This window comes from Lepisma saccharinum, chromosome 16 (assembly GCF_977018435.1).
Source record: "Lepisma saccharinum chromosome 16, izLepSacc3.1, whole genome shotgun sequence".
NCBI lineage: Eukaryota > Metazoa > Arthropoda > Insecta > Zygentoma > Lepismatidae > Lepisma > Lepisma saccharinum.
The window spans coordinates 33,438,103-33,451,928 of record NC_139244.1 but is presented as its reverse complement, the minus strand read 5'-3'; the positions used below and the strand labels follow the sequence as shown (position 1 = coordinate 33,451,928).

Genomic DNA, 13,826 nt, shown 5'->3' with positions numbered 1-13,826 from the left:
AAGATCGAAATGGACGCACGGTATCAGTTAACGTTCGAATAGTTTCCTACTGGTTACGTTATTTATAAATTAGTTCTCGAGAATGAGCTTTCTATCTATTTACACGGGTGTTTTTTATACAGCCTGCATGTATTATTTTTATTTTTCTGAAACAAGAAGAAATTCCAAGACGCAAAAAGAGCCGTTTAAGTTTAGTTAACAAAAAGAAAGAAGAAAAAAAAACGAAAATGTAAATGTTGAAATGAATTATTGTAGAGATCGAGTGAATAACATTTTGTCACTGAGCCTCCTCGATGGCGTAATGATAACGTCGTCACATTATAATCAAGGGATCCCGGGTTCTATACACGGTGGAGGCACGTAGTGGTTCGTATCCCATGTTAAACTGAAGGTCCAGTACCGATTAGCTTATCTGTGCACAAAACAAAAACTAAAATAATAACGTGTCACAGTGTAAAAAAATTTCATGTTCAACCACATACGATACAAAAAATAAGAATTTATTCCATGTTGGAGTTCACATCTGTAGCATCTAACCAACAAAGTTATGGGTCGCAACATATTTTCTCAAATCCATTTTAATCATACATGTATGATAAAATAACAGAAGTACAGGAAAGAGAAAGCCAAGCGAAACACGGATGTCTTTTTCCAGAATTTCAAATCTCGTTACGTAATGTTCTGGGTTGAAGTCCCGAGCAGGCATGACTTTCTTGTTCTTGCCCTTTTATCTGCTATATTTCATCATAAATCGTCGTTATGGTTTACCTAAAGGGGAAGAATAATTACAATAATTGCCAATACAAAACCAATAACAATCAGAACAACAACTCAATTAGGGAGATGTCAAGAAAGAAACAATACTTGACAGTGTCTCCGTCTCTAGGTTTCTCGAATTGAAAATTTCTCTTCCGTTCTCGGTCTCGACTAATTAAATATAGAAGTCGAAAACGTATGTGAAGATACATATATATTTCATATATCCCGGTTTTGTAGGAGATTTCGTGAGAGATGAAATAAGTACCCTTCGATCATGTATATTTTTATTATTTTTCTTACGTAACATCACTTTTCTTCCTAGTCGCGGACGAGTGACCATTACATGAAATTAAAACATTACATGAAATTCTCAAACACCTGTGACAAAGACGGTACTCAAACCCGGTAACTTTGGTGACGAGATCGAATGTCGACTACTTAATGAGCTTGCTCACAGAGTCTGCTTAATGTTGCTTGTGTCAGGTAATTCGTAATAACTGTCAATATTCCACAATTCATTATCATTTGTTTCATAATTTATCTTATTGATGTGATTAACCTGAAGTGAAAGAATTAGTTGAAAGGCAAAAATGCAAGATTGAATGTCTCTGATGTTACTTCATGCCAAATAATATGACTTGATATTATGATATGAATATAGTAATAATATAATATTCCTAGTCATTCCATTGATTAATCCTAATTGCGCACACAAATTATGGTATAATGTCCACTCCTAACTGACCTCCGTGGCGGAGTGGTTAGCACAGTGCGCTACGACAACATGGGCCCCTGGATCGAATGTCGGCTTGGCCATGGGTGTTCTTGGTGAGTGTTCCTTAATCAATGTCATCATATCATCACTCATTACTCATCTTCATCGTCGCTATTTGCCAAAAGTGAAAGAATAGTGCCACTAAATAACAAACATCCAATCAAATCGAACATCTTCATCGATTTGATTCTATACTGTACCAAAATCCCACTTTATTACTGCATTTTGCTTCACTTTACAGCATCTCAATTGTTTTCCGATTCGAAAACAACTGGAATGTTGTTTTGTGTAGTTGATTGTGCATTGTTTCGTTGTTTGGATTGTTTAATTAACGTCGCATTAATTAGTTTAGACCAATCGTGACAGAAGAAAGCAAGAGCACAAAGGAATGGGAAAAGACAAGTTAGAGACCACGGTATTCCGTGAATACGACTGAAGTGACTGCAGAATATTATGGATAAAATTTGTTTCGATTTTTCCTTATATTTCTGTTTCAGTTATTTTCTTCGCTTTTCTTCTACCACTCGTGTTAATCGTGTCGGTGAGGAAGAATTATAAACTCGTGAAATGGACGATGGCACAAAAATCTATGCCTCTCCCACGGTTCGAACCTGTGACCACAAAATATTGTCTTATTTTCAAAATTTACGCCAAATATGGTTTCAGTCTCTTTCTCAAGGCGTTCCATTGCCTCTCCGTTGGCGTAGTGGTAACGTCTTCGACATGTAATCAAAGGCTTCCGAATTCAATACCAGACAGAGGGACATTTGGTTCGGTTCCCACTTTAATCTGTTGGTCCAGTGCATAAACTGGACTTAAACAATTAGCGTGTGGCATGTGGTCTGTGATGAGAACCATCATTTCAGTGAACCTTATTGACAATGACTCTAATAATACAGGAAAGAATATTTTCTCACGAGTAGCTCATGTTAAGAAACCAGTTCCTGAAATGTTCTTCTGGAGGCCTTGTAGCACCCAGCTGTTTATTGCGGCTTGGGCATGAGTCATGTGACTCACGCTATCAATGCTCAATCCTTTCCGAGAACTCAGCTCCACCAGACAAACTTAAACGAATATTTTGTTATTTGGGTTGCATAAACAACAGGTTTTAAGACGTTTCGAAATTCTAGGTCCCGTGGCCCAGGTAATTCTTTCTCTGACTGTACCATATCCGACAAAATACGAAGAAGTAAGAATTGTTAAATAAACGGCACAAATATGTAAAGTCATCAACTTTTACTGACAAAATTATATCAAAGCTATTTACATGTCATAAGGAGATGTTACGGCTTGGAAAATTGAGTTTGGGACAGAAATTTATGTAGTGGTAGCGTATCCTGTACGTATTGACATACCTCATGAGGTGAAGAAATTGTCCGACTGCCAAGTGGTCCAGTGGTAGCATGTCAGTTTCACACGCTGAACATTCTGGGTTCTATTGTATTACATTTTATTTAATAATTTATTGAAATGCAGATGAAGTAAAATGAATTTAAATTTGAGTGGAAATGCTCCTTTCTAATGTTCTTCAGTAATATTTAATAAAATCATTTTTTTTACAATTTTCTCATTTTTTAAAAACATTTGCACGTTAAATTGAAGACTAAAATTGGTAAATCCTGTAAGTGCCACAATAGATTCAAACATCGTTTTCCACGTTAAACTATGAAATATGCCATGCTTTATAATGTGGTAAACGTGAAATGTGGCTGGTAGCCCTCTAAGTACATAGTTCAAAGGGCGTGTAAAGAGGTCACTAGTGTGCACGTTCTTACGGGCTGATGTGCGGAACGATGCGATTTCCCAACACTTTGGCTTTCGGTACTTACAACGTTTACAACTTTTAGTCCTCAATTATCGACGTGTCGTATTCGACAAAACATGTATATGGTATACATTTTCTCTTTTCAGAAGATGATTAAGCTACAAAACAGAAAAATGCAATTTACAATCAATGCTTTTATTAAATTTTTACAGGATCCAGAGTGGTAATTGTTGGAGAAGCATGAAAATCAATTTTTTTCTAGACAATCTCCAGAGAAAATATAAGACGAATGCAATTAGTAATTGATGGAATTACGAAGATAAAAAATCGAATCCAGAACCGAGAAACTGACATGCTATGGCCATCTTCGCCTGAGGAGACGCTATTGGAAAGCTTCCAAACTTTGAAGCTTTTTTCCTCTGAAATGGTTGGCTAGTACCTTGGCATATCAATACCTATAGAGTACCTCTGGAGCAAGCAAACGAAACCAAGTCTCTGCATAAGTAGTGACGCTAGACGACTCCACCAATGAACATGTGAGAGGGAATGGGATTGCATGGAGGCGGGAGGAAGCGGCTGGTGTTACCAACCTTCTAGAAGCTCGTACTGATTCGCTCTGCCCACTCGATTTCTCCCCTTCTCTTCCGCTATACGTGGTCTTGCTCCAGAGAGAGACTGAACATAATATACACGAATGTCTGTCACTTTTAACCTGCAGCCAATCCTTACGAGATATATAACCGTATACATCCCGCAGATTTGCAATGTTAGTTGGGTTGTCTATACACAAGGGGCTTGGCGGTAAGACATCGATGCTCTAGGATCGTTAAAAATCCAGAATTGACAGATACTGTATTTCATCTCGCATTTCATAAATGTTTCATTTTGATTTGCTTTATTTTACTTCGCTTTCTTGTTCCACTTTTGGCAAATTTGCGAAGATTGGGATGAGTGATCACATGATGAATGGACATTCTCACATACATCCATGCCCAGGCCAGGATTCGAACCCGGGACCCCGGCGTATTAGCGCGATGTGATAGCCACTCCACCACGGAGGCCGGCTGTTTCATTTTGCAACGGAACATATTGGGAAGCTCTTGTTTTGAAATATATATTATTATTATATTATTATTTGCAGTACAATTACATTTAAATTTATATATTACATTTTATCTTGTCAAAATAATTCAGCTTTTTGCCATACATTCATAAAAGTGCATAATGCTATAAAATTGTACGATCAGATCTTAAGGATAGACCTATATAGAATTATAAAATGACCCAATAAAGAAAACTACAAAGAGAATTCTATACACCCATATATAGAGGTAAAGGTGGTATTATGAGCCATTCATGTATTATGAGCCCCCCCAATATCTGTTCATGGAGTGGCCTCAGCCTGGTGGCGATGATTTGCACTGCTAATTTAGTAACGCCTTTTGCCGCGAGAGAGTTCTAGTTCAGTTGCAGCTGATAGTTTATGAGTGAACGTGTTCTTTTTGTTTTCTCGATCTGAAAAACTTTGAAAGGTAAGTGTTTTGCTTTTAATTGCAGTACTTATTCATTTAAATTCATCCTAGTGCATTATTGCATTGGATAAAGCATGTTTAAAAGATTGTTTTTGTGTAGATACTATGTAATTTTGCAAGTAACAAAGATTCGTTATGCATGTTCCAATTCCAATATGGCACGGGTTGTAAAATGAGCCCCCATCGTGCTTGGTATATGAGCCCCCAAACTTTAATAGTCTCATATTATATACACTACAGGAGTGGTTTCAACTTTGTCTTTTCAGATGCCACAAAAAGTGCTCGGCCCAAAAAACAAGACCAAAAGAAAAAAACTGGAATACTGAAGATATGGTTAAGGAAGAAACAAAGATATGGGATTGAAAAAGACATCAAAAATGTTTCTTGTTCCAAGACCTACTCTTCAAACACAAACTAAAAAAAAGCATGCAGTGAAACCGAAGCTTCATCAAGATTCAGATGAGGAATCCTGTGAATCAGATATCGATTCTGGGGAAAATGTCTTAGAAACACCAATCGAAGTGGAAAGTTTCAGTGATGAAGAAGCAATTTGTCTGATCTGCGAAGGTCTATTTTCGGCAGATGACCGAGGAGAACTGTGGGTGCAATGTCTCATCTGTGAAATGTGGGCACACAACGACTGCGCTGGATGCGACAAGGATATTTATATTTGCGACTTTTGTAAATATACAAAGAAACAAAATAAAACTTTTCAAATGGTTTCTTAATGACCCTTTCAATTCATTTTTAATTACCCTTACAATTGGTTTTGTAATGATTTTTTTCAATGATCTTGTTATGAACTCTTTTATGGTATTTCACATCATAATATCTTTTTAAAGGTTTTGTAATGAATAAAATGTTGTTTGTATGATTTAATTTGTCATACACTTTTCTAAACCAGTTATTCTATTATTTTTTCCTAGGGGCTCATATTACCAGCACAAAACTTAAAACTTTTTTTCCACAAATTGACTTGTTTTGTATTTTATTTTTTTTCATATCCTTAAAGTTGCTCAAATTGGTTTATATTTTAACAATAGTTTTATGAAATGTTGTAGTTAAAGTTATCATAAGAATCTGAACGAAGAAGTTAAAAATCAAATTTTAACAAATACAAAAAAAAATGGGGGCTCATAATACCACCTTTACCTCTATGTGTGCGAGAGCTGCGGAAGTCTAGTCAGTAGGGCGTTTGACTGCCACGCGGGAGACCCAGGTTCAATTTCCGAGGTGCGTGATCTAATGGCGGAATTTATACGTCCTTGTCTCTGCATAAAACGACTCTGGGGATACCCAGCCTCAAATCAATTTGTTACTAACGTCAATCCTAGGAGGTAAAGGCGGCCGGAGAGTGGTGCTGATCACATAAAAAAAAGCCCGAGATCGAGAATATGTGAGGCCCCGCCCCCACATCCCCTTCATTTAGCACGGTATTATTTGCCGAGGGAACTTTACCTTACCGTATATGTGTGTATGAGAGAGAAGGGGGTTGCGATTAACCAAAAGTAGCAGAAAAGCTAAGTAAAATGAACCAAATACCCAGGTTTTTCATTGGATGAAAGATTGAAACTTCAGTAAAAAGATCGTTTTAAGCGTCGGAAACCAAACTTTTAGCACGGAAAGATAACACTGTCCGAAAGACAGAGCAATATCTCCGAATGTAGGAAGTTTCTTGGTCAATAATGCCTGATCAAACTAATGAATAACTAACTAACTAACTAACTAACTCTCTAGCCTTCTTAAACCCGAAGGTTCATGGCTGCAGCAACAGAGGCCTTCCATCTGTCCCTATCTTGAGCAAGATCTATATACTCTTTTCCATCCCTACCGATTTCCCTTAGGTCCATCTCAACGTTGTCCCTCCATCTTCGTCTTGGCCTTCCTACTGGTCTCTTACCATCAGGTTTCCCAACAAGAATCCTGTAAACTCCTCTTTCCTCTCCCATTCGTGCCACATGGCCTGCCCACCTAAGTCTTCTTGATTTAATTATTCTAATAATATCTGAACATGAATACAAATTATGTAGTTCTAAATTATGTAACCTTCTCCACTCACCTGTCTCCTCATATCAATAATAATAATTGGCAATTAGTGGTCAACGTGTGTTCTTACACGATCCTGTTTTCCACTTGATGAGGTTTCTGAAGAGATCATAGATGGCGCCAGGAACTTTTATCAATGAGTGCTCGTGGGGATCGGTGCTTAGTAAGAGGGCACGATTCTCATTTCATTAAAACAAAAACACGATTTATGTATTTACTTAACTTTTTACATGGTTATTCAGTTTGCAGTAATTTGTAACTACACGGAGCACTTTTTTGTCTTACAAACACTAGAACTTTAATCGCAAATACTTTTCTAACTTATTGTGTGCTAAGCGACTATCTATTCAGATCAGAAAATTCTTCGTGACTAGTTTGGGATTGAGGACTAAAAGTGGTAAACGTTGTAAGTGCCAAAAGCGAAAGTGTTGCGAAAAGGCATGGTTCCGCACATCTGCCCGTAAGAACGTGCACACTAGTGACCTCTTTACACGCCCTTTGAACTACTTAGAGGGCTACCAGCCATATTTCACGTTTACCACATTATAAAGCATTGCACATTTCGCAGTTTAACGTGGAAAACGGTGTTTGAATTATTGTGGCACTTACAGCGTTTACCAATATTAGTGTTCAATTATAGCAAAGAAGTTTAGAATTGGTTTAATTTAGTTCATTTACGTCCCATTTCTGCTACTTTTGCTAATTGCGACAATGAGAGTGACTGATTTTAAGTGATCCGTGGCGGAATGGTTAGCACATCGCGCTACGACGCCAGGGATCCTGGTTTCAAATCCCGGCCTGGGCATGGTTGTCTTTTTGAGTGTCCATTCATCAATTTCATTATGTCATCACTCATCCACATCTTCAAAGCAAATCAATCAATGATGTTATGTGATAAGTGGATGAAGGAAAATTTCATAGATTAGGGAAAAAATATAACATATTTCTTTCCCGTGAATTACGATATCATATTTACCATTTTTTTAATTTTCTGCAATAATGCTCCTTACGTTCATTACACTATTTATATGGTTAACATTTTATCATAATAAATATATAATTAAACTCCAAGATTATCCATTTTATACAATGAAGTCGAATAGCAATATAAGAAACCTACTGAACCGAGGGTTAAACCATGAGCGCATATCTGGAACTTTATGTTTCCAGGAAAGATTTCCTTGACATATGAAAGTAAATGGAAAATGTATGTAATCGTATTCATATTAGTGTTTCATAGAGAGATTAAAATGCTAATCGTGAACGTAAAACACGACAAATAGGTACTTTCAATCACGTAAGGTCCTTTACAGGAAATAATATGTAACAAATGTGTCAGTAATGGATATTGTTAACATTAAGGAACAAAACACATTTCCTTTCGATCCCCCAGAACTAAAATGTAGGAGTTGGAGGAAAAGATGACCGATAAATTCCAAAATCGCCATGCCAAGTCCATATCACATCATATCACAAGGTTTTATTTACATGTACACAAGTATGTATGTATGTATGTAAGTATAAGCAACCTCTTTGGCGAAGTGATTAACATTGCGCGCTCAAGAGACTCACAAGAGACTCACGGCCTGCTATGAATGTACTTTGTGAGTGTCCCTTCATCAATTCCATCATATTATCGCCCATCTTCATCGTCGCGATTAACCAAAACTGAAAGAAAAGCGTCTCGAAATTACAAAAATCAAATAAACCATGTGTATACATATACGAGCTTACTTAGATAACCGACGCTGTGCTTGAACTTCCAGGACCATTATCCATGGAAATGATGTTGCTATATTTTAAGGTTCAGCGCTATTTTTGAAGTAAATACACTACAGCCACACGAAATATTACGACTTCCATAACATTTTAGTTATTTATTGATTTCTGTTACTGTTGTTAACGATGACATTAATAAAATGACATTAATATTGAACATTATAATTTGAGTATTTGAGACAGTCTCATTATACATGAGTTAAAAATCGCTAAATATTTATAAGCAATAGAATTTAGAGATGGATTTTCAGGGGCATCTTTCAACGTATATTCTTCTACTAGACAAGACACCCACCATTCAAAAGTTACCTCTTTCCTGTCTCCATCTTCCGATAAATAATAATATTTATCACTGCTTAATTGATGGCCAAGCTCATTTAAAAGTTTGTGACCTGCGCTAGAAGGAGTTGGGATAATATTTCAACACAGTTATCTCGCGTTTCCCTGTCTGTAGAAGGCACCATGTTGAGTCATCAGAAAATGATCCACACCAGTATCTGTTGTAAAATTTGAAACGATCAACCCTTTCTTTCAGATTTGGGAAGAGACAATAGTTATAAAGAGGTATTCGAAGTACTTTTTCGGGACGTTTCATTTTACTTCGGTCAGAAGCAGAAAATATTATTTGGCATTAGTTGCATACTTTGGTCATGTCCATGTTATTGTTAATTTTTCATTATTTTTGAAAGTTTTTATTGCCCTTTTGTGCATTTAAGCGGTATCTTCTCCCAAAATTTTACAACGAAATATTCATATATTACTTTGTCTCAAGTTCATAAGAAGAGACAGGTGTAAAAGATGCATAAAAATTACATGCAGCCTAATAATTATGTATAAGTAAGTTCAATCAAATCAAAGTAAATAGCATATATAATTAATTGCTTTTTGTAATGACAGTAATTTAAAGCACCAATCATCTGCCTGTATTGCATTACTCAAGTACTTTCACAAGTTCTTTCGTCATTTTGGAAAAAATAAAGTCTACATTTCAGTACACAAAGTAAATTGATAGGTCATTTTTAAAAACAATTAGGTTATTTTATACAACTTGAAGTCTTTTACTGCCACTTGTTTGAGAATTTTACTCTGAAATGGAGTCAACTGAGGTGGAAAGTATTGGGATATTGTAGTAATTGTAATCTCTGGTTGTGAAAATTGCAGCCATGGCCAAGTCGATATCTTTCCTGATGCAAGAGCATTCCTAATGTCAACACTCCATGTCAATTTTCTTGATATTTTCTCGTTCAGAAGGATAGCATAATATAGTGGAGAGAAAATGGCAATTTTCCAAATTGACAGGGCACACGCTATCAGCATCCCGGATTATGGGTACGATCACTTGGGCTACAGATAACTCATGGATGGTTTTGATTGGACTGGAATATTTTACTCCTAAATTTTCTATCTTTTCTATCTGGATCACATGCAAAATTATGATCTTTTAACAATCAATGTAAGGCAAGTAAAAACAGGTTATTATTTACATGGCTTATTACACTGCGTGAAGGAATTAGAACTGTATCATCCATATTCAAAAGAAAGCAATTATGTTTGAACAAATAATAATGTATATTATCTAACACGTTTTGTGATATGCAATAAGAGAACAGCTTTGTAATATATTTTCATAATAGTTATGGGAGTTCAAACTTAAGCAGGTTTTCATTACAAATTACAGCAATAACATCACTAAGTGAAAACAAGTTATTTACAAATATATGCAAAACAAATTAATTCCATGACATCCGGCATTCTTATGCATGGACGTATAAAAACAAAAGACTTACAAAGTGAAAGTTCCTTTCTGTCAGTATAAAATGATCTTACTTTCCAACGGTACAGGTAGAACAGGTTGAATAACTAACTGGAACAAGTCAAAAACGCCGTAATGAAGGTCTCGGTATGTATTTATTTAGTGTTACAAATATCATATAAGTAGACAGCTACATTATATAAATAATTCTAATAAGAACATTTTCAATTCAGTATCAACAATATTAACGAAATTGAAAATAAATGCATAACAATAACAATTTATTACAATGAACAACACATTATTATGATTTGAATTTGTTGCCACACAATATTCTATCTCTTTTGGATTTCCATTTGCTGATTTCGAACCTGGTATATTTTGTGTAACACCCTGATATTTTCAAATAATCTAATTTAATATATATCGGTTACCCGCATAGACCAGTAAGAAATACAGCAAAATATATTAATTATCTTGTTGATTTTCCCACCATTGATTTCTCTGCTGTTGATCTGTGAGGTGTCTGGAATCATTTTCCATTAGTAGTTTATACCATACTATGATTTCATCGTTGTAGGTAACGTTTCTCCAGTGACGTAACTAACGATTTCGGAGAGAACTTTGCAGTGTCCGTCCTAAATTTCTACAACTTAAATTTTGTTTACTATATGACACACACACATAGAAATGTGTCCTGGTCCAACCTGCATTTTTTCGCTGAAATTTCTAGGTAGAATTTTAATTTTGTTCTGTTTGCTCTATATTCCGCCAATTCCTGATCCTTATAGAAGTATAGCTGTAGATTCAAAACTGAATTAAAGCTTGCCGCATTGATACTAAGAAAGCCGTCTCACTTCTGCAGCATATACACCTACCTTACTGTTTACCGGTGATTCTTTGTTTACTTGCCATGATTTTTTCGACCACCTTTTCCAAGTTAATTGATTGATTCATTGAATTAGGCTAATTTACGTCGCGTTCTGTTCACTTCCAGCTAATCGCGACGATGAAGATGAGTGACGATATAATGAAATTTGTGAGGAGATAATCACAAAAAACACCGATGCTCAGACCGGAATTTGAACCCAGGACCCCTGGCACCTTAGCGCGCAGTGCAAACCACTTCGACACGTAGGTCAGCTATTCCAGCCAACACAACCAACGCACTTAAACTTGAATCTGTCATATTATTTCTCAAAAAATTTCTATGCAAAATTAGGCAAGCTACTATCAGAACAGCTATTGTCGACAAACAAGGTTCCCTTGAGACGACGTTTTGCTCATCTCGTCACTTATGATTTATAGAGAGAAGCTTCTGCTCATATTATTGGATATATTTATTTGTCGTCTCCTTCGCACCCTGGGGAAGGACAAGGCGGAAAGTTGGTGGGTGCCAAAAATCCTCCCCACCTGGGTGAAAATTTTGTATTTATCAAACGTTGATGTATTTAACCAGTTTACTTGGCTTAATAATTTATGAAATGATAATACTGTTTCACTTTTTCTTTTTGTTGGTTTAGTTTGTGGTAATCTTGGCCTTGGCCACTCTTGCTCTGGCTAAAGACGGAAAGAAGGAAAAGAGAGGCGCTGTGAGGATTGGCTACACTGCTGGCGCACCTGTTGCCGCAATCAGCTCTCCAGCCACAGCCACTGCTTCTGTTGGCTTCGGTGGAGCTTCCGCCGCTGCCAGCAGTGCTGGAACCGCATCTGCGTCTGCAGTGGCTAGCCCAGGCATCGCCTATGGCCCAGTTGCTACCTACGCAGCAAGACCCGTCGCTCCAATTGCTGCACCTGCTGTTTATGCCGCTCCGGTAGCTGCTAAACCTGTTCTAGCGGCCGCGCCTGCATATGCAGCTGCTCCAGCCTACGCTTACGCTCCTACTTACGCTGCTGGCCATTCTGTTGCCTCTCCAGGTTACTCTTACGCTCCTACTTACGCCGCTGGTCATGGTCTTGCCGCTCCAACTTATGCTGCTGCACCACTAGCCGGCCATGCTGTTGCCGCTCCTACTTATGCTGCTGGCCCGGTCTACGCCTACGCACCTACTTACGCTGCAGCTCCTGCAGTTGCTGCTGTTCCTGCTTACGGTGCTGCACCAACTTACGCTGCTGCTGCACCAGTTTATGCTGCTGCTGCACCAGTTTATGCCGCTGCTGCTCCAGCTTACGCTGCTGCACCAATTGCTTCAACATACGGAAAGGCCCTCATTGGATAAGCAAGTTTCTAGAGATAACACCGCAAGTTAGTGAGTATATTCTTCCCTCATTAACACCCATACAGTGTTTCAAGTTTCATTTTTTCTGCCAGAGGGCGATGTCAACCCTTTCTATATATTTATCTACATACGTTTACTGTTTCTTGAAGGAGTGAAGGCATTGGTATTTCATGGGTTTCGATATATGATAATACTTATTACGAAGCTCCAAAAATGCTTGTAGCTTCTGTTTCCGATAACAGTTCAGCATGGTGACTTTCACAAGGGTCTCAATAAAATGTGTACACACTTTTAATATTATAGATAAAATGATGAAACGATTCTCTCGGGCTAGCAAGAAGGTGAGTTGTGAGATAAACTTTTGACCATTCGTTGCCAGGAAAGCTTCAAGACTTACTCACACTATATAGAGAAATTTTTTATTAAGAAGACAGACGTAGATATTTTTAAAAATTAAGATCAACTATCGCAGGTGTGCAAACTGATGTCCATTCTGGTTCAAGATTCACTGATAATACGGACCAACTAAGTCACAAACACCGTGAACGAATTTGCTCTTTATGTGGTCGTATTCAATTTCAGTTCAGCGATTTTTCTGGTTTTGTGCCATGAATACCATACAGAGTGCGTTCCCATAAAACAATATTCAGTGCTGTTTGCAACGGTGAACCCAGAGTGTATTCACCTAATCCATCTGATTAGCAGGTTTTCGTCAAGTTAGAACCTCGCATCGTGTGGAGGTGCTCCATCTTGCTGGAAGCACTACCCCTTATCCACATACTTCCCTCAGATATTCACCCGTGCGAGCTACTTCAAAATTCGATGAATGACGTTCATTCATGTATCATGAGCTGGTTAGTCGTGGATGTCTTGTTTTCTGTAATGCTGTGTCTTGACGTCATAAACCGTTCCATCTGCTACAAACGTGTCTCTAAAGCGAGTAATGGTGAATCACGTTGCCGTACCTTTACCTACTAAACTTCCTTTGCACTTTATTAACATTTCCACACTTTGAGTATGAATTTAGAAGAAATTTGCCTTCACCAAAATTTAGATTCACTTGAGCCACCTCTTCATGTCAGTTATATCTCAAAAGAATGAAACTTCAGTGAATTATGGGTTGTAAAATTGTTCAGAGGAACATCTTGTAGATTGAGCACAAATGAAGGGTTGGGGGAAAAAACAGGTATGTCAATTT

The 13,826-nt window shown here is 37.3% G+C and overlaps 1 protein-coding gene across 1 annotated transcript; it reads left to right on the top strand.

The window, feature by feature from the left end:
• Positions 1 to 10,741: 10,741 nt before the first annotated feature.
• Positions 10,742 to 12,652, top strand: LOC146000547 (uncharacterized; the record flags this gene model as incomplete). The annotated part of the gene is made up of 2 exons (XM_083138294.1): positions 10,742 to 10,783; positions 11,933 to 12,652. Coding segments are annotated over 2 exons (738 nt in total), but the record flags the coding sequence as incomplete, so codon positions are not given.
• Positions 12,653 to 13,826: the final 1,174 nt, after the last annotated feature.